The following is a 23,591-nucleotide window of genomic DNA, read 5'->3' on the forward strand; positions in this document are numbered from 1 at the left end:
CCCAAAAGTAGGTTATGTGGAATTTGGTGGCTACATTTCACGGGAAAGTTGAGGGCGTGAAGGGAGTTTTGAGAAAATTGCAGATTAATATATACTTGCTTCATAAACATCCTACTGACAAGATGATATTTCATCATTAAACCTAAATGAAGTGTTTTCTAAATAAATATGAATGAAATATGAATATGCAAAAATATAATGTTTGAATAATTTTTTTTTGTGTATGGCACCTTACCTAAAATAGAGTTTACAACCAAACCAAAACAGTGAATTTTATGAGTGAGGATGTTATTATGGGTAACTACCTGTGAACAGCTCTAAACCAAACCAGGGGAATGCACTGTCATGGGACACTCAGAATCCTGGGTAGCTATATCACTTTTAGTCGGGTTTAGGCCTTATTATTTTTAAATATCTTGTTAGTGTTTGATTCACTTTTTCTCACATTCTGCGCTGCACACACGTGACAGCCCTCCTCGCTCCTGGAGACTGGAACTCGCGTCACCATGGAAGCGCTCCGTTTGCGACATGTATTCGCCATTTTGCTGCCTCAGTGTGTGTGGGCTTCTCGTTGAATGCCTGTGTAGCTCCCAAATATTCAACACATCAGATATCAGCTAATGTTACAACAAGCCGGGAAATATCTATACTTAGAGAACAGTAGCTGCACGAGTATGTCATGGAAATTTGGACGACGTAGTTAGTCTCGTCGAGCGTCACCGAAGGAGGACTTGGGGGGAATGCAAGGTCTAATTTTTTGCTGTTTTTCTAACTTTACTAGCCCAACCAATACTAACCTAACGTATTTAGCTTGGCTAGCTAGCTTAGCACCTTTTGAGCAATGCTGCAGTCAGTGTTCTATGTAGTCAGCTAATTATGTTGTTTAACGTCAGTCGGGAAGTATTATCCCACTGGAGGCTTTGCAGTAACATCGTGTAACTAGCTATGGTTGCTGTCGACATTTCTCACACTTTATTGCTATGAAGTAACGTTACGTTAGCAGGATGAGACCACAGTAAGAAATGTTATTTCAACCATTCGCCAGACACGGTGCCACTGACAGCCACAAGTGGTTGTGTGGTTTTGACGCCTAACCTAAGGTAGTTATTTTCCTTTTGTTGTACGTGAACGATCTGGATGCTATCTAGCAATAAGACACCCCATCAGATATCCTGTATTCATGGCTCATTACTGCAGCTTGTTTACATACACTGTTACCGATGCTGTCACGACGCTTTTCACTCTTTGCTGTGTTGGTTTTCATTTTACTAAATTATAGGTGATTAGGGATTTATTCAGTCGATCTACATTCTATTCTGTGTTGCTAAACTCCACTTCATTTCTTGTATTTTGGATTTACAGCATGACCATCTAACATCGTAACAGGAGACCATTTGTACATCGCCAGCCACTCAGAATGGAATCTCAAAGCAAAGAAGAGGAATATCTCTATCCTCGCTGGATTGTTTTTATTTCTTTGAATTCTCAACTTTGACCACATCCGTAAGACCATCAATGATGATACTTGGATTGATCTCCCAGGAGTTACATGAGCAGCTTCTGGACCTGAAGAATTACCAAAATCGCACAAATGGGGTGGAAGAACTTAAACACATCCTCTCAGAATTGGACATGAAGTTAGTCCCATCGGACAGTATTGAAGAGTTCATCAATTTTCTCCCTCGACTTCTGGATGATAGCAATTTTAAAGTATTGTATGGCACTTTACAAGTAATAAATGTACTCATTCAGAGGCTAGATTCCAATGTAGACAAATATTTCAAACAGATAGCTTTTGTTGCTCTGAAGGCCCTAGGAGACACTCGCACTGTCACCAGGAATGAATACATGAATGTGTTTCGACAGCTGATGAAAATTGTGGGGCCTCAACAAGTGTTGGATCTTGTTATTGGAAACTTGAGACACAAGAATTCTAGGGTTCGAGAAGATGTCCTTAACATCATCATGGCAGCTATGCTCACTCATCCCAGGAAGGATTTCAACATCCCTAACCTCTGTTTTGAAGTTGCACCGTATCTTGCAGACAGCAAAAGGAAAGTCCGCCTTGCAGCCCTTGAACTGTTTGCTGTTTTTGACTATTGCCTTGACATGGGGAAAAAACAGCCCCTGATGAAAGCTGTGGACATGGTTGAGCTCAATGAGGATGCGGAGGGTCTTATGGCAGCTGTGCAAGCAAGACGAGCAAGGCACGTCCTTCCAAGACTCTCCTCAGAGGGGGTGGTGGAGTATGCCTTGGTGGTGCCCAAACCAGGACATCGGTCCTCCCCACAGTTTGCTTCTGGAGCGGACCTGGACTGGGTGCTCAATGGAGGGCGGATAAGCAGTGCCAGGAGCCACAGGACCGAAGCAGACTCTGATCGGTTGTACGGCTACGGCAGCTTAGGCTCTCTCACTGATGACCTTCCACTTCAAAGGAGGATTGTCAGTGCAGGTAAAGGGAAGAACAAGCTGCCCTGGGAGATGTCAAGTCTCTCATCCACTGAGAGTGACCAGCCATGCAGTGCCCCCAATGGAAAGTGCTCTGAACAGGTGGGGTCCATCATCACTACCGACTTGCCATACTCTCACTTATCTCACATGCTACTTATGTAATCTGGACACATTTCTGGATACATTTTTATTGGCTCTATGATGCTGTTTCCACAACTACAGACATATAAAGGGATTGTCTGGTATAGTTTAGTTTCTCCAGAGAGCTGCCGCATATTTTGCCCTTTTAGTTTATCATTGATTGTCATTAATGAAGCAGTCATTGACTCAACAAGCTGTGTTCACCTTTTTTGTCCAAAAGGGCTTCTAAAAATAACCATGCAAATTCAAAGCGATTGGCACTTAATCAGTCATCCATTGACTGCCTTTACCGAGGTTTTAGGAGCACCAAAGTGTCTTTCATATTGACTTTGAAATCACCTAGGATCTCAGGGGCCAGGCATTTAGGTTGATTTGTCTCCAATCACTCAGCAAATGCAGTAATTGCAAGGAGCATGAAAAGATTGGTTGTTTGTGTGTGCGAAACATGGTTGCTTTCTGTTTGTTTTATGTCTTGCACAATTCACATGGGGCTGATTAAGTGAAACCTCGATGATACTTCATTCATCCTCGAAAAGCTGATGTCTTGACAAACATTAATCTGCCCATCGCTTATGTTAGACAACAAAAAAAGTCAGAATATTGAACAACTCCTTTCCTGCCTGTAGACCTAATGCTTGAATATGCTGGCTCATAACCAAAGACCAAAGGCACCGATCTAAAGAGCCTAATGAAATCCCAGAGGTGCCACTTTTCTCAGAGGTGGTTTTGGAAAACATACATAAATGTAATTACACCTCTCATGATGCTGAACAGGTATGATGATATCTTACCACACACAGCTCTGTGGTGTCCTCTTCAAACAATCACTGCCTTGTCTGTATTATTTACATCAGAGCGTTTCTTTAGCAACATAATGTGTCCAGACTCCATATACACACAATAGGAATTTGTTACATTGTTAAACTATACACGTCAGAGCACACTGGCTTCCAGGAGTGGCATCCCTGGAATAGGTAGGCGGCTCATTATCCTGCACAAGGACACTTTTGCAAGAATGAGCCTTGTGACAGTCAGGTTATATAAACACCAGGTTAACCTACCACTTCATTTGGTTAAGGAGTGAATTGTGGAAGCTGTATCATATATTGTATCACTTGAAAACAAACATTAGGATAATTATATATTCACTGAACATTCAGCATAATGTCCATGGGCCATGATGACAAGATTTATTTTATGAGGCATGAATTTACCATATTTTGTTCTGTGAACTATTGCCCAGCTTAGAGCCTTCCCTTGAAAACCTTCTGTTTACAGCAGCCTCTGTTTCCCGGCAACACCATTACCACACAGCGCACTTGTTGGAGGGGGCGTGAAACATAATTGGTAATATCACAGGGTTGTGGTTGTAAAACAAGGCTTATTTACTGCTCTAGTGTTGATTACAATCACACTGAGTGCTCTGCAATGTGAGTTGATCAGATAGCAGGCAGTGAGATTGACCTCAGCCAGAGACGGCCTCAAAGGATGAGATGTGAGCAGTGATGCAAAAATCTGTCATCACTCTCTCTCTACTTCACTTATTCATCTTAGACCAAGGTTTCACAGGTGCCATGGTTGCATCTTGACAGTAAAAGTTTCATGAGAACAGTAGACGTCATGTACATTGAGGTGTGTCTCCTTACAATAGCAGAATCCCACCCAAAGGCCAGTGTCTCTTGTCTGAGCTGGCAAAGTCTCTTCTACGTCCCTTTGTTGAGGCCAGTGGATGGAATTACTCTGAGGCTCCCTCTGTCTCAGGATTTGTCATTTGAACTTCAAATGCTTCGCATTTGTCATTTGAACCCTTTCTTGTTGCTCTCAAAGGAAATTATTTTCACAGTATTATGTAATTCTTCCCCCTCATAGTTGGCCAGTGAAGACTGCTTGTCCCTCTCCAGGAAGTTGAGTCCAGAGATATACGTACCCAGTTTTGGTAAGTGTCCCCACTTCCCTCTCTTATATACTCACGTGAAGACCATGAGGTGACAAGTGCAGTTCAGTTGTTGTCATGGTCAACTTTAGCTGGACTCTAAATTAGAGCAGCTTTGAATTGGATTAACATGCTGAGTCAAAGGAGCCACGCTGCCGCATGCCACCAGGTTGCTAGGCTGCCTGGCTGACAAGTGTCATACCAGTCTCACAAGATGCCAGTAGAATCCTCTGCACCGTACCACTCATCCATTGACTAGCCCACTGGTATGTTATGGACATTAGGAATCCTCTCAACAGTTTGTCTTTAAACGTCTTTCAGGATTTCACCTGGCATTGCTGCTCTTAAATCTGTGGAGCTGCAAACCTGTACAATTAGCTAAGCCTATGTAGATTACAAACATAGCCTTGACAGATGCTTTTTTTCTTGAGTTATTTGTCCAATGGCTTTAATGTATGTGGGCGCCAGAAATATTGTAGAAATGTGGCAACTGGGCTGTCATTTTAAACAAGATGGATTGTTGACGTGGGAGTCAGAAAGACACTCTGTGTCCTCTCCATGGGAGATGCATTCAATAAACAGATTCAGAGCATGAGCCATGGATGCAGGCTAATTATTAAAACATCAGCTCAGCCCTAAAATGTCTCTGCTGCATACACTGGTAAGAGAATGTGGTATATAGTAGACCCAATACATGTGTTTCTTCCCCCTGCCTCAATAGCTCTTGCAGTTAGCCAACTGCACTAGAGAATCAAGCCCAGCCAATGTGCAGTGTTACAGCTGCTGTAATTGTAACAAGGGATCATGGGTTCATGGTCCCTGTCAGTGGAGTCCAATTAAAGACGACTTACCAGCAGCTCGCTCAAATTGACAAGCCCTCAGCTAGGAGCAGAGCAGTCAAGAGAAGAGGCCTAATGATGGGGAATGTCCAGACTAGATACGAGGGTTACTCTGAGAGAAAAGGAACTGTTGGCTACTTGCTATATCTTTCTATTCATCACCACATTTTTGTGTTTTCAACATGACCTCATGTCAATATCCCCCTCTGATGATCCAGTAAAAACATCACTGACGTGAGATGCAGGCTACAACCCTGATCTGAATGGGACTTTCCTTTCTTGATCCCTTGGCTGTTTTTCACTGCTTACACAGGGCTTAGGCTCACTTCCACTGTTACTACTATAGCTCATGTAATCTGGACACATGCTAGTGGTAATCTTTAAATCAAGATTACAACTGTAGCAGGTGTTCTGGAGAGACTTAAACTCAGGTGTTTTTACCATACCCACTACTAATCAATTAATGTGTTTTGCTAAAGTTTTCCTATTGTGTGTAACATTACTGTGTAAATGTCCAGTCTTTATGCCTGCAATTGTGCTCAATATTAGTGTGTGACCCCCTGCATAGCCTCTGTGTACAGGAACAGCCTGTGCTCCCAGGCAAGACTGGACTTGAATCTGTTTTAACTGTGGGCTGCAGAATTTGCCAGTAGTTTTTACCACCCAGGTCAAACAAACAATGTCAGTCTAATCTAGCCAATCCAATTCTCATAAAATGTGTTTTTCTATCATCATTGAACTTAAAGGATAAGACTGGTGTTTTTTAATGCATTGCTTACCGTCAATAAATCCTATGAAAATAACAAAATCAGCAATGATTTTGTTTTGCCAACAAGTCTCGTTCATGTAGCCGATGCCCAATGAAGCCATGTCCCAGCAGCCATAGAACTCCATTGTATTAAAAAAATGCCGTTGCTCTGGGCAGCATATTTCATCATTGCGATGCACCGGGCCAGCCAAGTTTTTCTCAAACAACTTAATAAGCCGGCTGTAAACACGTTTGCGATCTCAGGAAAGTAGTTCCGTAGTGCCGAAAATAGTCCCCGGCGTAATGAAGAATTTGTTCCCATTTGAATTTGATTTGGTAATAACTACAACAGCCTGACTTTTCGTGGTAACAGTTAGCGATTTTTAAAATTGAAACTACGTCTTTGTGAGCTGTATTTCAAGGTTTTTAGCTTACAATTGGAGCCAATGACTTCCGGGTTGACGGCTAAAAACGGTACGTGGGAAGTCAGAAAGTAACGGGAGTAGAGCAAACACATTGTTGATTATGTTATTTTCATAGGATTTGTTGACGGTAAGCAATGCATTAAAAAACACCAGCCTTATCCTTTAAGCACTCCTCACAATGGAAACCTCTCAGCCAAAAGGTCACAAATACTACCAATACTACCATACCATACTAAATAAAGGGTTTGGATCACTGCAGTGGAAAGAGTTGAACTGACCATCAGCAACTTTTTATTACAATACTACACTTCTACCCTATGATACCACCAGGTCAAGTACAGTGTATGATATACTATATGTGTAGCATCATGATAACAGAGAAAAGTTATTGTTAATATTCAATGGTTGGAGCAGTCCATAGTACAGAATCTATTTTCTCTTGTCATTTAAAAAAATGGATTTATCTTTTTTCATATGTAATCAACTCTTAATAATTGGATGGTCACAATACCCACAATGCCTTTGTCCAGTGTATATATCATGGATATAGCAAGGGATTGTTATTGTCATACTAGGTACTATTGAAGTATCGTGCAACCCTGCTAGGTTTCTAGTGAGAATGGCAGACTATATTTTCCATGTAGGTTCTGCAGAGCTGCAGAAGCCGCAGTCCTCCAGGAGGAGGGAGTCCCCAGCACGCCTCAGGAGAAGCGGAAGCCTCGACTTGGACCCCGACATCTTTAAAACCACCAACTTCTCTGACCCAGACAGTGGTAAGGAATCCTTACCTTAACAATCTTCAAACTTCAGCCAACCATGAACCATTTTTCCACCTACCTACCTTTGTAGGTGTTGTTTGTTGGGTCCTTAAGGGCGAATATCCTTGTCATTCTCTCTCACAGTGGCACCCAAGGCACGCATTCTCTCGGGGAACCCCAGTGTTGAGCGCACCTTTTCCCTGCCCGCTAACCCCACCACACCCGGCTCCTTCCTACTGCCCTCCTACCCACTGGCTGCACTCCCAGCAGGCCTGCTCACTCCAACACTGTCCCGCCGTCGAGCAGACTCCTCCCTCTCTATGTCCAACACCTGGCCCAACAAGAGAGAGAGTAGCCCTCACCAGCGAGACCCCAGCCCCTGGAGAGACGCAGCAGGCAAGGGGACGGGAAGGGGCAATCTAGTAAAAATGTTGGAATGAAAGATGTTGTGTCCTCTATCTTGGTGCCTGTATCTTCTTGAAAGTGAGTTTCTTTTCTCTCTCCTCCATCTCCTACCCCCTCTAGGAGACCAAATTTCTAGCAGATGCTCTCCCAGGCCTCTTCGTGCCTCCCTGGTGAGTTCCTCCTCCACCTCATCGTTCCGCCGGGCTCTGAGCAGCACTAGGGCAACCCTCTCCGTCTCGCCAGTTCTCCCTCCAGCTGAGCGGGCCCAGTCTCATAACGGCCAGAGGTCCAAAGCTCCATCCAGCCCCCAGAACCAGCAGCTGGAGAGGAACCTTGATCTGGATCTTTTGAGCATCAATACTGTGCAAGATTCTCCAGAGGATGAGCCTCTAGACATGGAGGAGGTCAGCAAAACTGTCTGTTTTTTCCTTAGAAAGCTAGCTGGAAAATATAGGACACTGCAAGTTTCAGCTTGCATCCTGGACATGAGGGAATCCTGAATGTTCTGTACCCAAAACCCTGATTACTTCAGTGCAGTGAAATGAAATATGGGTTATTGCTCCCTCCCCTTAACTGCAGTAGGAGAAAAATAGGTTAGATATAGTCTGAATATCTGCTTTGAGCTATTTCAAAGTATCAGCACTAGATAGGTGAAAAGTGTTTTGATCATGTGTAAATTGCTATTGATCCAGCACTTTGACAAGAAACATGATCTGTGCTGTGCTTCACGTGTCAGTTGACAGCTGTTTACACACAGTATGCTCCTCTCCATGCTCATGTGTGCCAATTTGTGTGTTGCTTAAAGATGTTGAACTCGCTGCGCTCAGTGCGCAACAGCGCTGCCAAGAAGAGGGCCAAAGTGAGCCTTAGCAGTTCGGACCCGGACCCAGACAGCCCTGACTCAGCCGTGAAGCTGGAGCTGGGCCTGGACTCACCGTCTCGCTCCTCCCCCGTGGTCACCAGCCCAGCCAGCGAGAGTGGCCTTTCCAGTCTGTACTCACCCCCCAACTCCACCCACAACGGCATCAAAACCAGGTAAAGGATCCACATTTTGCAGCAAGTTTTCATAGGATTTGCACACATTGTCGTCATGGTGGCATCTGTGTATGTGTGTGTGTGTGTGTGTCTAGACACATTCTTGTGAACACAATCTGCATACTGATGAGGAAAAAACGATTTTCTTGAAACTACTAGGCTATAACACCTTAATACCTTACTTTTAAGATACAGAGTTCATAATACCATCCATGACAAGTATGTTGACATAGAAATATTTGCTAACAAATGCATTCATTAGCTTAATAAATGACCTCATTGGCATAACTGGTTATGTCTAATATATCATTGGGGTTATGGCGGGACATTAGGTGCCTCTTGTATTATTTCAGCTAATGGAGTAAGTGTTATTCCCAAGCCCTGTGACTAGGCAAAGCAGTGATCTGATATCCATTTGGTGTTATATGAGGACGGGTTGACTGGTATTCCAGCATCATTTCTCACTTGTCACATCTGTCAACAGTCCTGGAAACTCTGCCTCTTCAGCAGCAAAGCCTCGCATTGCAAGAGTGCCTTCTGCAAAACTGAGGTCTTCTGTGTCCATGGACTTCAGCAGCCTTCAAGGTAGAGTAAAGATTAGATGATTTTGGCCTTTGCGTTGCATTGTGTTGTATCTTATTTAGGTGTTCATTTCTTGTTTGCATTTTCTCTAGGATTTTCTCAGAAAGACAGAACCTCATCTGAGGTGGGTGTGGTTGGCCAGAGAGTCACCTACTCCAATGGTACAATCAAAACTGAGGAGGAGAATTGGACAAGAGAGCCCTCCTCTCCTCCAGTCAAACCAGCCTGCCGCGAACCAATCAGAGCTCTGAAGCCTGCCAAAGGTCAGCCAATGGCCTGCTTGAAGCCATCGTGAACCACTGTGAATTATCAGAAAAATAGGCATGGTTAATGATAAATACACAGAGTATGCAAAAAAGTGTGCTTGAAAATCTGTCTTGAACCTTTCTACCCCTTTCCATCTACATCTGCTCATTATCAAAGTGTGTTTAATTGATTAAATCAAACAGAGAACATAGGTTTCCCCTGGAAATAATATTTTGTAAGCTTGGTATAATTAATCACTCAGTAATTCTCTCCCTTGTCCCATAGGGTCTCAGAGCTACAGCAGCAGGACCTCACCAGCCACAGACATGCCTGAAGGAGTGTTTGGAAGAGGTCAGTCTCTACAGTTCTTTCTTTATGTTCTAGCTCAGTTCTGTGTTTTACAACAGATTGAAAGGTAAGGCTTCGTACTTCCCAAGGCCCTGTCTCTCAAGACAGCCAAAAGCCTTTAGCAATAGGTCTTGTTTTCCAGTAATGCTCTTGCCTTATGCAAACATAGTCTCCACATCAAGTTCACAGGTCAACTGAGTTCATGTGGCTCTCATTATTAGTTTATGAATCCAGGCAGTATGGTCTCCACCTCTCCAGTCATGTGTTTGAGCTCTCTGCATTCGTCCCCGCAACGCTTCCTAGGTGTGTTTGGCTCTGCAGTCTTCTCCAGCCGTCCAGGTGTTGCCCCGTCATTTGAGCAGGGTGATATGGTGGCCAAACCCCCCAGCGACCCCCCAGCAGGCATCTACGGCCACGCTGTGTCTGGCAGTCACCTAGACAATGATGACAGCCCACGTCCAGAGGAGGTTAGTCCCACTCCTGTCCAGTGGTAAACTATAGAATAGAAATGACCATAACCATTACCAGGATTGTCTATTGTAAGACATAAAAAGTCTCCAATTACCAAAGCGCCCCCTGGTGTGTTTTCTGTTGGTGTATGTGTAGGAGAGGGGGAGGAATGCAAGGTTCAGCCGGGATAAGATGCGGCTCCAGCGTCTGGATCCGCCAGAGGGTCAGGTTGGTCAGGTGGACCCCGCACGAGACGAGCTTCGCCACCGCGTCAAACGGATGCTGTCTAATCCACCCGCAGAGGAGAATAAAGCATCTGTCATAAAAGGCAAGAGAGTTTATTGGAAACCTTCCCTCACTAATTGTATTTTTCTTTAAAGATACAATTGGAAATTTATTTTAACAAAAAAAAATTTGTATTTTTTTTTATTTTGAAGTAACCAAATGTAAGCAATCTTTTGCAGCCTCAAAATACATGTAAAACTTATTTTTTAGATATGACATACTGTCATTCCTTGTTATTAATTGCAGTAAAAAAGTGTCTTTAATTTGGGAAAAGAATATCAATTCACTATAAACAAATCCAGTAATAAGACAACAGTCTTTGAACATGTTGTCACCACTCTGCAGTTTTGGATTCGGCCTTTAACTGATTTGCATTTGGTTTTCCTTCATGCTCTTTAAGGCAAAGGAAATAACCCATGTGTGCAGCTCACACCGTTTGCAGCCAGAGACTTGAATGGATGCTCTTCTCTGTTGTAGATCTGCATCTGAACGGCAACACGGTGCCGTCCACCAAGGCAGACCCTTCCCCCGACGAGTCCCCCATCAGTCCCACCAGTCCTACCAGCCCCCCTGGACCCCAGAGCCCCATCAAGTGCTTCACTCCGCCCCACCAGCCTAGCCCCCCCACGGTGCCCCCCAACCCCAAAACCTTGCCCCGCCTCAGGAGGGCCCCTAGCCTCAGCAGGACCCGACCATCACTCTCCCACAGCTCAGGTCAGTGGCGCTAACAACCCAAGACATCTTCTACACGCTGCACCCAACATAAAGCTCCATCCTCTACATCTTAAACATCCAAACGATCCCTTTATCCGTCTGTATCATTATCGTGATGCTCTGTTTCTCCAGCTCTCAATAGGCCTTCACACTTGGTTATGTAGTGTTACAATCCAGCAGTATTCCATTGCACTATGAATAAACCTGTGCTTTAACAGGTCTGTGTTTATAGAGCATGTTGGCACATTAATTAGACCATCAAAGCTAACAGAGCATGGGTGAACAAGATGTTTGTTCGGGTAATGTGCCACAATGCTTTGTTTTGACAACCTACTATTAATGCGCCTCCACCCACACACACTGCTTGTTTTCAGACTGATAGAGATGTAACATGAGACTGAATCTGTGTGTGTGTGTGTGTGTGTGTGTGTGTTGTGGCGGCTGTGGGGCCATCCAGATGAGTTGTCCCCTGGTACTCTCAGTCAGAAGAGAGATCCGTCAGAGCCTCCAGAGCTCCGTCCATTTTCCAAACCCGACCTGGCGCTGACGCAGAGCTTCAAACTTCTCAGCTCAGAAGACTGGTGAGTCCGGTCACACATTATCTGGGCCACACTACTTCAGAGGAGAACGCACTGAACAGTTTTTGTTATTAATAGTTTTGATCCGTCATACTGGTAACTCAAGTCCAGGGTTCCCACGCAGGTCTAGAAAATATGGAATAAAATGGGAAATTAATTTGATAAGTTCCAGGTATTGAAAAGCTTAGGAATTGCATTACAAAAGACTGAAAATGTGCCAATACACAATGACCTCCTATTTTATATAGTTGTAAATTAGTAATTTCATATATTGTGATATTTGATGTTTTGAAACAGAATCTTTGGCCATACATTCACACACGTTAGTAGATAAACAGACATATTGACCAGCCACTATCAGCATACATCATATTGAACACCAACCAAAATCTTCAAATTCAGACAAGAAATTGAAGTCTTGAAAAAACATGGGATTTTAAAATGTAGGAACCCTGCAAGACGAGCTGTCTGTCAGCTGTGTCATTTTTGAATGCAGGGAGAAGAAGATCGAGGGTCTGACCTTCCTGCGGAGTCTGGCCCAGTACCACTCGGACACGCTCCACAGCAGGCTGCACGACGTCTGCCTGTCTCTTATTCAAGAGGTAGCACATCACACAGTGTCACACTCCCTCATCCTACTGACCATCTGACCTCAGCTACATCAGTTACTTCTTTGATCTGCATCTCTTTTGGTTGATCTCTTGATATCTGACTTGGTAATTTGTCATTATCATAGTAATCATGCATCCTCTCTGCCCTGATTGCTAGATAGATAAAGAAAAAAAACTCCTGCTTTCCTCAGGTTAATGTTTATCTTTAACGTATCTTTAATCTTGAATATTTTTACTTGATTGTAGTGCTATCTACAGTGCAATCCTTAAGTATTTGGACAGTGACACATTTTTTGTTTTGGCTCATGATGACCTGCTTTACTGGCATTGACACTTCTTTGGTCCTCATGTTGAGAGAGAACCACAACAGACTCCAAATGCTAATGTCACACCTAGAATCAACTCCAGACCTTTCATTAGCGCTTTTCTTTTGTTAGTTCTTTGCTGCTGCAATAAAGTTAATCTTATCCAGGTGAAGAACCTGCGGTCGGGCGTCTCGAGGGTTGCGGTGTGTACGCTGGGTGACCTGTACAGCCACCTGCAGAAGGCGATGGACCAGGAGCTGGAGGGGACAGCCAAGGCCCTGCTGCAGAAGGCCGGAGAGAGCAACGCCTTCATCAGGCAGGACGTGGATGCAGCACTGGACTGCATGGTGCAGCACTGCACCCCCACTCGTGGCATCAATGCCCTACTTACTGGGGGACTCAGGTCAGGGTGCACGCTTACATACGCGCACAAGAAAGTGTTGTTTAACCAGAATTACAATTGGCAGCCTAATTATCAACTTTTATAACTGTTTTTCCCTCTGCTGTTAGTCATCTGAACGCAGTGGTGAGGAAATGCACAGCCCAGCACCTGGCCAATCTGGTAGAGAAGGTTGGTGCTGCCCGCCTCCTGTCTGGAGGGAAAGATCTCACCGACAGAATCCTACCCGCCGTCACCAAACTGGCACAAGACTCCTCACAGGAAGCTCGGTATGTAGAGAGTGGCTTCGTGTTGCTCCAAATCATTGTTATCGGTAATAGTGTCTGAGTTGTCATTATTATACTGGTCCAATCCATAGGTACTTTGGGCGGCGGATGCTGCTGTTCCTGTCATCCCACCGTGACTTTGACAAGATCCTGGAGAAATACATCCCCACCAAAGACCTGCCAACTGTCAGAGACACTGTCTTCACTCTCCAGACTAAGGTGCAATGTTTGTTTGTGTATGTCAGGATTCAAACCTTTTCAGTGGAGGCCAAACCCTGCCGCTGTACAAATAATGCAAAAAATGTGGCGTTATTACATGGGGGTTGTGTGTTTTTTAGGGTCTTGGTGAGATGCCCCAGGACACACCGTCAGCCAGGGGCAGACGGTCCCTCCCAGGCAGTGGCACAGTCAGGGCCTCGTCTCTCACCAGAGAGCCACTCCACCAGACCAACAGGTGAGTATCCACATCCGCCAGAACACCAGACTTTCTGTAAACATTACACTGAGTTCAGTGTCTTTGTATGATGCTGTCGACTCCCTCTGTATAAGCCTCAGATTAAGCAACTGTTGTAGTTTGTGCACAAAGATGTAATTTGCAAATATTGTGTAGTGCACATATTATTTACAATTTGCCCACAGGTTTATAAAGGTATAGTATTTGATGTATTTTGCACCATCTACAGGGAGTCCCATAGCCAGTACAGCTGCAGATCTCAGGTACACAGTATTGCAGACAAGACTGAATACATCAAGCAGATCTCAGCTCTGTTGGGTTCAAAGGACTTCCGAGAGCGGATCAAGGGAATCGACCAGCTAGTGACTGACTGCCAGCACAACCCCAACATGGTCATCAATAGCATGTTCCCGGTTAGTAACTACTAGCAGTTTTTTTAAAAATATTTTCCTACTCATACCAATATTCCTTTGCCATGTACCTGACTAGCTAGTCCCTTAATTACCATACACATCTGTTTAGACAAGAGAGCACCTCTGAACTTTCTCTCTTGTACCTCCACTCCTTCTTTGTTCCTCTCACTCCTCTCCCTTCTTCCCTTCTGTCAGGTGTTTGATGCCTTCAAGGCAAGGCTGCAGGAATCCAACAGCAAGGTCAACCTGTATGCCCTGGAGTCTCTGCAGAAAATCACCAACTTGATGAAAGACCACCTGTCCCAGGTGGTCAACATCCTGGTCCCGGCTATCGTGGACAGTCACCTCAACTCCAAGAACAACGCCATCTACTCCGCTGCTATTGGAGCCATTAACGCACTTATCCTAAATCTTGGTACTTGTCTCTGGCATTAACGTCCAAATATCTCTTTTATAGCTGAAATGTGAGGTTCAGTCAGAGTTTGAGCGATGGTAAGTCTATATTTGACCATGTCATTTTCTTTGTTTCCATGGCAGATAACATCCTCCTCCTCCAGCCTTTCTGCACCAAGGCCCAGTTCCTAAGTGGCAAAGCTAAGGTGGATCTTATCGAAAAGGTTGCAGGTATGTCTGTTGCAATAATTGTGTCCCATCTGGCACCACATTGGACACTATGGTCAATCAGTTATGGCCTCAGCCTTTGATCTGGTTATTGTTGTTTGACCACTTCCTCTCATTTACTGTTTTTTGTATCCAGATCTTGTGACGGCGCTCTACCCTCGCAAGCCCCAGATGGTGGAGCAAAAAGTGCTGCCTTTGCTGTGGCACCTCCTGGGCACCTCCAGCCACAGCGGCACTATTCACGGCCGGGGCGGCAGCGTGCGGGGGGCCACCGCCAATCTGTGCCAAGCCCTTTATGCTCAGATGGGGCCCAGCCTGGCCGAGTGTGCTGCCTCCCAGCCTGCCAATGTCCACAAGGGCCTCAATGAGGTCCTGAGGACTTTGTCCTACCCGTGAGGAGTAAAGACAAAATCCAAACGAAACCAAACGCTGGAAGAGAAGAACACTAACACTGACCTTACTTGAAGACAGAGATGTTCTACATTTCTAATAGTGCCTGCACTTTTATATCATTAAAGAGAAAGTCCTTAAAAATTAGGAGCTCTTAACTCAATCCTTATCTCAGCGAGATTTCCTCTGGTACAGAAGCTTGGGCAGACTTTAACACGTTGGCATCAGGTCTCACACATTCAACAACCTGCTCTCTTTGCACTTTGAAAAGGTAGCTCATTATCATGATAGACATCATGAGATTTACATTGTACCGTCCTATGATTGTCATTGCTGTTTTTTGTTTTAAGAATTTTAACATATGTACTGTAGACAAATCAGAGACACTATTGCAGAATGTAACATTGAAATGCACAAAAAGAAGAGGAAGCAAGGGACCTGAAAGGTGTATATTTTTGCTGGTTCATCAAATGTGATGTGATATTTTTAAGATGTGTCTTACATAGTTGTTTTGAAGATTTGTGAATTGAGATTAACAAGGATATTACAAAATACTTTTGTACAGCTCAAATGTGTAATTGCACAGTATTAGCCTAATCTGTAATCGTATGCTGTATGATGTTACAGTATATAATTTATCTATTGTGTAACGTTATGGTTTTAAAGTCCTATTGTATGAAATATTTTAATGATGTGCTGAGTAGGTACAGTCCTTTTTCTGCATGACCAAAATTTACTGACAGGGGATCAAAATTAATGTTTATATTTTTGTTAAGGAGATATCTATGTACACTGATGCCTAAATCAAGGTTGGGTTCGAACTAATTCTCCTGATATAACATGGAAAGGATTTAGCTTTACACAAATGGTTGATTCAGAAACGGTGAAGCCCCGATCTGTGATTCTGTCTCAGTATAGTGCCAGTCTTAAAGTAGCCTTTTCACTCTTCTATCATTAAATTATATTGAACTTGTTTGTGAACAAGTGGAGAGACAGAATTATATATAAATAAAGTGTTTTATTTCTGTAAAAATAGCCTCCAGTTGCCTCATTCAAATGTTGAGATTGGATACGGGAAGAGGGTTTTGACCACAGCTGTTTCATAAAGAAGGCCCACACACACACACTCTCTGTGCTCTCCTGTCATTGGACAAATTACATGTGGTTAGCCTCATGACCACATTCTTGAGTGGAGAAGGGACTTTTCATTCACACCAAAGCTGTAAATAAACATCAAAGATTCACAAGAGTCACAAACAGCGGAATATGAAAATATAACAGCTTACTGTGTTTTCCACAATTTAATGTTAAAACATTAACACACGCTCCAAACATTTGATCTGAGGTGGATCTTGGTCATGGAGGCATGAAGGTGTGCAAGCTCTCTTCATTTTCACCCGTTGCCCTCTCCAAGGTATCTAGACCTGGATGTGTATTTTATTTTATTTTTTTAATAGGTTAAAATGTCACATCATCCATGGATTAGCCCAGTAAAATGTTAGTCTAATAAAATAGCTCAACATTCAGCAAAATTGCATGGTCATGACTATTACAGCTACATTCTATTTTGATCAGTGTCTTCAAGAAATAAAGTGAAAATGCAGAAGAAAAACACATTGTATGATTTTCAGGTTCATAATTTGCTTTTATTTATGGGCACAGTTACTGAATACACATAAAAACATATTTCACCCAAAGTTTGTTTTCTTTGATAGTGTCTAATTTATATGGCATGATGTCCAAATCTCTAAAACAGTGTTATGAAAACATCAGTCTTGAGGTGAATTATCTCTTTGACATGTAAAAGAATGCAAAAACATAGCAAGGCAAAAGCCGGACTATGGAAAACTGATGCATCTTTGAGAGAGAAACCAATGTCAGAAATGTACCATGTCGCTGTAGAGGCTACGCAGGCCCAGGCCTTAAGAAAAGAGAGGTAGGCTTAGCAAGCAGTAGAACGAAAGGCCTATAATAGATTTCTAACGACCCAAAGTAAGCTGCTCTTGCTAATCACATGCTTTGATGTTTCAATTGAACACTAACGTCACTCTAATTGCCTTCTCAGCGTTTATATGTCATGGCTGAGGTGCATTACTTTCACGTTTGGTATTAAATAAAACATAAATTATGATCTCACCCCCCCCCCGCCCCCCAAAAAAAATGCAATTATGAAAGTAGCTGCCGTTGTGAAATTGTACCAAACAGAGATTTATGCCTGCTGCATTATACTCTGTGAATATGCTATCGAACACAGTGAGAGTGTCATGAAAGAGGAACAAGTGAATGTCTTCCAGTGTCTGATTGGAGAGAATCCCTGTGACCTAAATGTTACAGTAGGTGGTTTTACAGCATTGCAGCAGCAGGTTGGGCTGGCTTGTGCTTCGAGGGAAAACTGCTACTGAGCCCTCAGAGGCATTCATAGAAATAAAGCCAAGGCATTCCTGATGCAGCACTAACAAAATCCAGTTCCTCATATCAAATCATCCATGTCAGTAAATACAGTAGCTCAAACCGCACATTGGCAAGACATATAACAGTTTCACACATTCCTATACATATTTCAATTTCATCAAATATACATTTTGTACATTGGGTCTCCTTGTGTAGTCCGTGTCTCGCTACTAGTGCTGCAAAATGTCCAATATTCTCCCTTCAAGAAAGGGTCATCCAGCTTCTATTAGATCCGAACCGTTTTCCAGTATTAAACTTTTAGCAAAGATATAAAAATGAGGGAGAGCTTTCTGAATAATAGCAAAAGAGTGAAAAATCCCTCAAAGGTCCTGAGCATCCCACAGTGGCTTTGTCAACGCAAGGGCCGAACGCGTTTGCTACTTCAGTATGGCTCAATTTTTCTTATCGTTTGCTAATAGAGACAAATACCTTCCTCAAATGATGCAACAGAGCAGGCCTAATATGAAAGATTAGGCCTGCTCTAATAATAATAATAATAATTAAACTCTCATTAGATGTGCTTCTAGTTATGGAAGTTGGAACACAAATAGTGGACTTAGGAGTATACTAACCTTTTGGATTTAGTCGTACTACTAATTGATACCAAAATGGGATGAACGGGCAAAAAACCTGTCCTCAAAATGTATTCTTCTCACATAATTGTACAATAAACGCACTGATCGTCTTGTGTGCTGTGAATGAGGGATTTATGATTTTGGTTGAGAGTTCATGTAGCGCCTTGCTGCTTGACGTCATTGTGATATTCCCTCGTCTTCATTGACAAAATGGAAAAACCGAGCCCCTCCTCCTCCTGTGGACCTTTCCATTCTGTTGCTAAGGCAGCTGGATCAATGTCATGGCAACCTGGCCAGGCTGGATGTCGTGAGAAGAAGATGAGTGGTCGCCATCGTCCGCACCTCGCTCGTCAGGGACCAGATGTCTTGGGCAGGTCCTGGTTCTCAGCCAAGTGAAGCTTTTGTCTGAGCACAAGCACATTGAGGACTCACACCAAAAGACGAGGGGCTGTGAACTGAAAACAGATTATTCACATCCAGACTGCCAGGTGAGTCCCATAAATAGCCAGCCATTCAATTAGAAAAAGGATACATGGAGGTGCTGAGCTCCTCCAGCTGTGGGAACAAACGAAAGGCATGATTGGATGAGAGGTGTAAACACAAATAGAAACAGCTAGAAATAGAAAGTGATGCGGTAGTACAAGCAAACAATCATTAAATGGGATCATATTACACAACAGCCCCGTGTCACATCAATACTTGAATCGAATTCCCCTCTGCCGGCCGATGTGCAGTTGTTCTTCAAGTTCCCTTCTTCTCCGCACAAAAGGAAAGTCATTTCACAGCCCGTCTGTTTTGCGGCAGAATTATCCAGCGCTGCTACAGCTACCAAGTATTCTTGGCACCGCTATCTGTAATGAGCTGAAGGGTTTTTCACACCACCCTCGCACATAGCACAGCAGTCTGCCCCCAGCACACATACCAAGCCCAGCAGAGGGTAACAGACTAACAATAGACTCTCTTTCAAGTCATTCTTGGACTACATATCACGTACTGTGCTGGACAAAAATTTTACATTTACACACACTAGTAGCTCAGCATAGCATATGACAATTTAAACATTTACACCTGTAGATGTTTAATGTCATCTCAGACATTAGTCATTACTATATTGTTTTTACATTTTATGGTATGCCTGCGCTAATGGAAAGTGTACAGCTAAGAGTGAAAGAAAACAAGGGGAGGGTGGGGGTGGCATGCAACATACTGTAGGTCATGAGCCTGACTCATAACGTTGCAGATGCATGGTAAATGCTTTAGTCTGCTGAGCCTTGGAGCACAACAGTGCTTACTGCTGTTAAAAGTTATAGAAAAGCAACATAAGCAAAACCGGATGCGTGTTGCAGGGTTCCCACCTCCGATGCAATATTCCATGACTGTCTTTAACGAAGTCGGAGCGCTTCCATGACCTAAAAATGTTATTCCCCTTCCCCCCTTTGTTTTTCTAAAGGGGTAAACAAGTCTGGTTTCCACTACAGTTGGGCCTGCTGTGGAAAAAAACCCAGCTGAAATCTAATGCAATCAATGTGTGGAACAAGTTGGTAAGTACATTCTGGTATATTCCTGTCAAGTGAACCATTTGTACAATTCCCCGAATACAGGAATACACCTCCCAAAATGCCAGGATATTCCAGGAATTCCATGAGAAGTGGGAACTAGGGTTAGACCAATATAGCGGTTTGCCGATATATGGGGCTGATATTGGCCTTTTATCTCTGATATGATGGAATTTCCTCCCTGACCACAGCTAGGGAATACATATTTTACTCAACAGCTTCAGAGGTGGCAGTCTGTAAAACCTGCCTCACCTTGCCCTAAGCAGCGGTTAATCCACCGAAAAGAATTTAATTAGTATGGGTTTCAAAGGAGAGTTTTAGAGTCCCATGATGGTCTAAATGCTGTTTGGGGAACCCTGATCTGATACTGTAACTCTTAAAAGACCTGATGTTCAAAATGACCTTGTATTATGCTGTGCATTTGATAAATAAAACACTTTGACTTTGACTTTGAGGATGACCTTTTGAGAAGTTCTTACAAGAGCGAGTAGAAGCCTGTCAGACTTGGAGCGTACATTTCTTCCTGCTTGGACTTACATTGCAGAGCAGGTGCTCCAGGTTGTGGTCTGAGGCGCACTTCCTCTGGTCCTCTGACAGCTCCTCCACATGGCTGTCCAGGCTGAAGTGCAGTCGCGCCAGCTTCTCCTGCATCTCGCGCACATGCTCCAGCTGCTCAAAGGAGCACACCTTGCCTAGAAAGGAGAGGGAGGGGAGGGGAGGGAAGTTAGCCAGACGGGCGCAACGCTCCCTCCCTCACTAAACCAGAAAGTGTCACCTCTTTGGGTACTGAGGGGGATTATAGCAAAGTCAAACAGACAGATGGACAGAAATAGCGGCACGCCGATTCGATTTCGTTCTGTCCGGTGTGACAAAAGCCACTTTCCAGCCGGCTTTATTTTCAGCCGAGTAATGCAATATTCCCGGGGCGGCCCGGCCGGTCGAGGTCGTCTTACCGAAGGCCTGCAGTTTGCCTGAGTGGAAGTCGTTGAGGAGGTTGAGGAGCCCTCCTTCCATCTCCCTCACGTCCGACACGTCCGTGAGGAAGGAGTGCTGCAGGGGGGACGACTGGACGACCTTGCTGGGCCCTGCCGGCTGCGGGGCCCGGGGCTTCTCCTTGTGGGGCCTGGCAGACACACGGAGAGGCAGGAGACATCAGGATCACACACGGTCTACTTGTCTAGAGACTCGTGGCAACATCTGAACACATCCCACCCTTCCATCTTCTCATCATACACTGCATTGAAGATCTTATCTTTTAGAGCTGATCGTCTTTCGTGTCTTTCCAGTTCTTTAACATGGAGCTGAAATGCAACCTGCCTCATCTACTTCTGCTTCAGTTAGTGATTTCCTATAATTCCCACAGAATGTCTTAGAGATAGTACGACCAAGAGAGTGAGAGTTTTTCCCATAGAAGGCGAGAGCTGCACTCCTTACTGAAAACACAACATGTCTTGTGGCTGCATTGCATTCTGGTCTATTGTGGGTGGTGAAATTGGTCTCTCTTCCTCTTCTATGATGGATTTCTCCCTGTATGATTGTTGGGAATTGGCGCAAAATGGTGAGTCTAGAAAGAAGCCCTCACTCTTTGATTCTGAGGAACTGACACCAAAACCTGACATTTACTGTTGATGTATTAGATCCACTGTAGCTGCACTGGAAATGTCTGTCTACATTTGGCCAGTTATCCGCATGAATAAGAAAAATACACCACCAAACAACAAAATGGGCCCACAAATGCAGAGTACACTGCTAATAGCCAATAGCTGTTGTTTTTGGATTGTTCCTTCAAATGATTCATCACTTCCTCTAGGCGGAGAGGTGACCAACACCAGAATTTAATTTGGGCAAATAGAATATTGTTAGAACACGGTTATTTTTATACTGTAAAAATACAGGTGTATATTTAAAGCTTGGGCTTTTCATCCAGCTGTTCACTTGTCCTTTAAGTATGACATATTGTGATACTGTGACTGTGTTAAAGGTACACACCTGGTGGTCTTTGGTGGAGCTACGACTGCAGCGAGCACCTCTTTGGACTGTCCTGGAGCTCCTATGGACCTTTTGTACTTGCCTCTGTTCTTGGGGGAGGGCGGCTGGGGCAGGCCGAGGGAGAAGGTGGCACTTTTGCTGGCAGGCAGGACGGGCAGCTTGCGGGGGTTGATGGGAGGAGGAGGGGGCTGGGGGAGAGACACCTTCGGGCTCCGCTTCTTGCGTTTGTCTTCCATGTCGTCGTCGCTGTTGTTTTAAGTGAAGCTCTCCGGGGCAAGATGAGGGGGTGAAGCCTGGCTGATGTACAGGACGTCCTGAAACAACAAAAAGGAAGGAAGTTCAAAGTCAGCAGTAGTGTTAGATCTGTGGAGGATACTGACCGTGAGTCTGCAAAAACAGTGCCAAACTTAGTGTTGCAGCTCAGGATCTCCACCCTGCAGGAAAGGATCTGGTGATGCTTTAAGGATTTTAACAGCATCTGCAGATAAACAAAAGGAGGTGGGAGGAAGTGCCAGTTCAGTCACAGAAGCCATCCTTAAGTTTTCAAATATGGTCAGATGAGGAACAGCATCTCCATGCAGATGACAGGACTTTGATGGAAACATTTTCTGATTTATCTCAGAATGCTTCCCCTGTGGAACAAGCTGGAGTGACACAGTAGCAGGGATATTTTTAGAGCAGCCTGATTGAGACAGGACTCCAGAGAACCCGTGCTGGGCTGGAGCAGTGTGCAGTGCTGAATTGAAGACATTTTCCCATCAAGCACACCAGAAAATATACACTTCACTGGGCAGATTATGGCACCAAAATGATAGAAGAGCCTGTATTATAGAAATAGACCTACATCAACCACTTTCAGACAGATGGAGTGAGTATCCTTGATCTCACTGAAACAGCCAACAAAAAAACCCCACTATAATATTCCTATTGGGACTTATAGTGTCTGTGGTACTCAAGTTTATAGTGACCTTATTGTATTTTGATATCTTGTGGTATAACTATTAATATTCCTATGGGGACTTATTGGTTTCCCCCGATATTTATCTAGTACTCTAAAATTGATGACAGCATTATGGATCTTTGTAGTAAGGTATGTTATTGGACCCAGCGACCGCATTAACGTCCAATAGCTCGGCGTGTTTATTCTAGGACACCGGGCCTGAATAACGCATCACCCCATATCATAATAGATGAAATCACACTGTGAAAATAGCTGTTATCTTGTCCATATTGCGCAAGTGTCTGTTGCTGAAGTAGAATCAAAGGTTCTCTGTCCAAAGATGGCCACTAGTCACACAATGCGAACTTTACACGCTCAAATCCCTTCTTTCACCTCGCTTATTCCTATTGTAGAAAGCCGGATACATGAACGCTGTGCAGACGGTAATTTATTATGCATTATGGTTACACTCGGCATCTGAAATGACGTGCAGACAAGACGGATAGCGTTGCTCGGATGACACAAATAAGACTTACCGAATCAATTACGTACAAAGAGCAAGCCCGGCTGGACACGGGATCACATCTCTTCTCCCAACATTTTAAAACGTATAAGTACACTTGAGCAGAATGAACCATTAGAGACCGCGTAGACGTGAATTTGCTCCTTCTACACCCTTAGA

The 23,591-nt window shown here is 43.9% G+C and overlaps 2 protein-coding genes across 2 annotated transcripts; one reads left to right on the top strand and one right to left on the bottom strand.

Annotated features, from left to right (window-relative positions):
• Positions 1-1,004: 1,004 nt before the first annotated feature.
• togaram1 (TOG array regulator of axonemal microtubules 1) lies at positions 1,005-16,515 on the top strand. Its single transcript, XM_078289688.1, has 23 exons — positions 1,005-1,100; positions 1,363-2,550; positions 4,462-4,528; positions 7,182-7,310; positions 7,440-7,709; positions 7,824-8,104; positions 8,506-8,735; positions 9,220-9,320; positions 9,410-9,580; positions 9,849-9,914; positions 10,215-10,378; positions 10,518-10,689; positions 11,124-11,360; positions 11,818-11,941; positions 12,435-12,540; positions 13,022-13,257; positions 13,365-13,523; positions 13,613-13,739; positions 13,859-13,974; positions 14,204-14,387; positions 14,583-14,802; positions 14,925-15,011; positions 15,145-16,515. The coding sequence occupies exons 2-23, from the start codon at positions 1,516-1,518 to the stop codon at positions 15,402-15,404; spliced, it is 4,542 nt and encodes a 1,513-aa protein (XP_078145814.1). The 5' UTR covers positions 1,005-1,100; positions 1,363-1,515; the 3' UTR covers positions 15,405-16,515.
• Positions 16,516-18,774: 2,259 nt separating this feature from the next.
• Positions 18,775-23,586, bottom strand: ccdc28b (coiled-coil domain containing 28B). Its single transcript, XM_071899642.2, has 6 exons — positions 23,446-23,586; positions 21,970-22,283; positions 20,934-21,103; positions 20,518-20,672; positions 18,957-18,979; positions 18,775-18,829 (listed from the first exon to the last, which is right to left on the bottom strand). Exons 2-6 carry the CDS (start codon positions 22,203-22,205, stop codon positions 18,775-18,777), a joined length of 639 nt encoding a protein of 212 aa, XP_071755743.1. The 5' UTR covers positions 22,206-22,283; positions 23,446-23,586.
• Between the last annotated feature and the right edge of the window lie 5 nt (positions 23,587-23,591).

The sequence above is a fragment of the Centroberyx gerrardi genome, chromosome 17 (genome assembly GCF_048128805.1).
Source record: "Centroberyx gerrardi isolate f3 chromosome 17, fCenGer3.hap1.cur.20231027, whole genome shotgun sequence".
NCBI lineage: Eukaryota > Metazoa > Chordata > Actinopteri > Beryciformes > Berycidae > Centroberyx > Centroberyx gerrardi.

What these genes read in the sequence shown, in the direction of transcription:
- togaram1 (XM_078289688.1), top strand. Translation starts at nt 1,516, where the DNA reads ATGATGATACTTGGATTGATCTCCCAGGAGTTACATGAGCAGCTTCTG. An exon ending in AGGCAAGGGGACGGGAAGGG is followed by an intron (nt 7,710 to 7,823) that starts GCAATCTAGTAA and finishes CCCCTCTAGGAG; the next exon opens with ACCAAATTTCTAGCAGATGC. An exon ending in CTACTTACTGGGGGACTCAG is followed by an intron (nt 13,258 to 13,364) that starts GTCAGGGTGCAC and finishes CTCTGCTGTTAG; the next exon opens with TCATCTGAACGCAGTGGTGA.
- ccdc28b (XM_071899642.2), bottom strand. Translation starts at nt 22,205, where the DNA reads ATGGAAGACAAACGCAAGAAGCGGAGCCCGAAGGTGTCTCTCCCCCAG. An exon ending in AGGCAAACTGCAGGCCTTCG is followed by an intron (nt 20,673 to 20,933) that starts GTAAGACGACCT and finishes TCTCCTTTCTAG; the next exon opens with GCAAGGTGTGCTCCTTTGAG. An exon ending in TGGAGCACCTGCTCTGCAAT is followed by an intron (nt 18,980 to 20,517) that starts GTAAGTCCAAGC and finishes TTGTTCCCACAG; the next exon opens with CTGGAGGAGCTCAGCACCTC.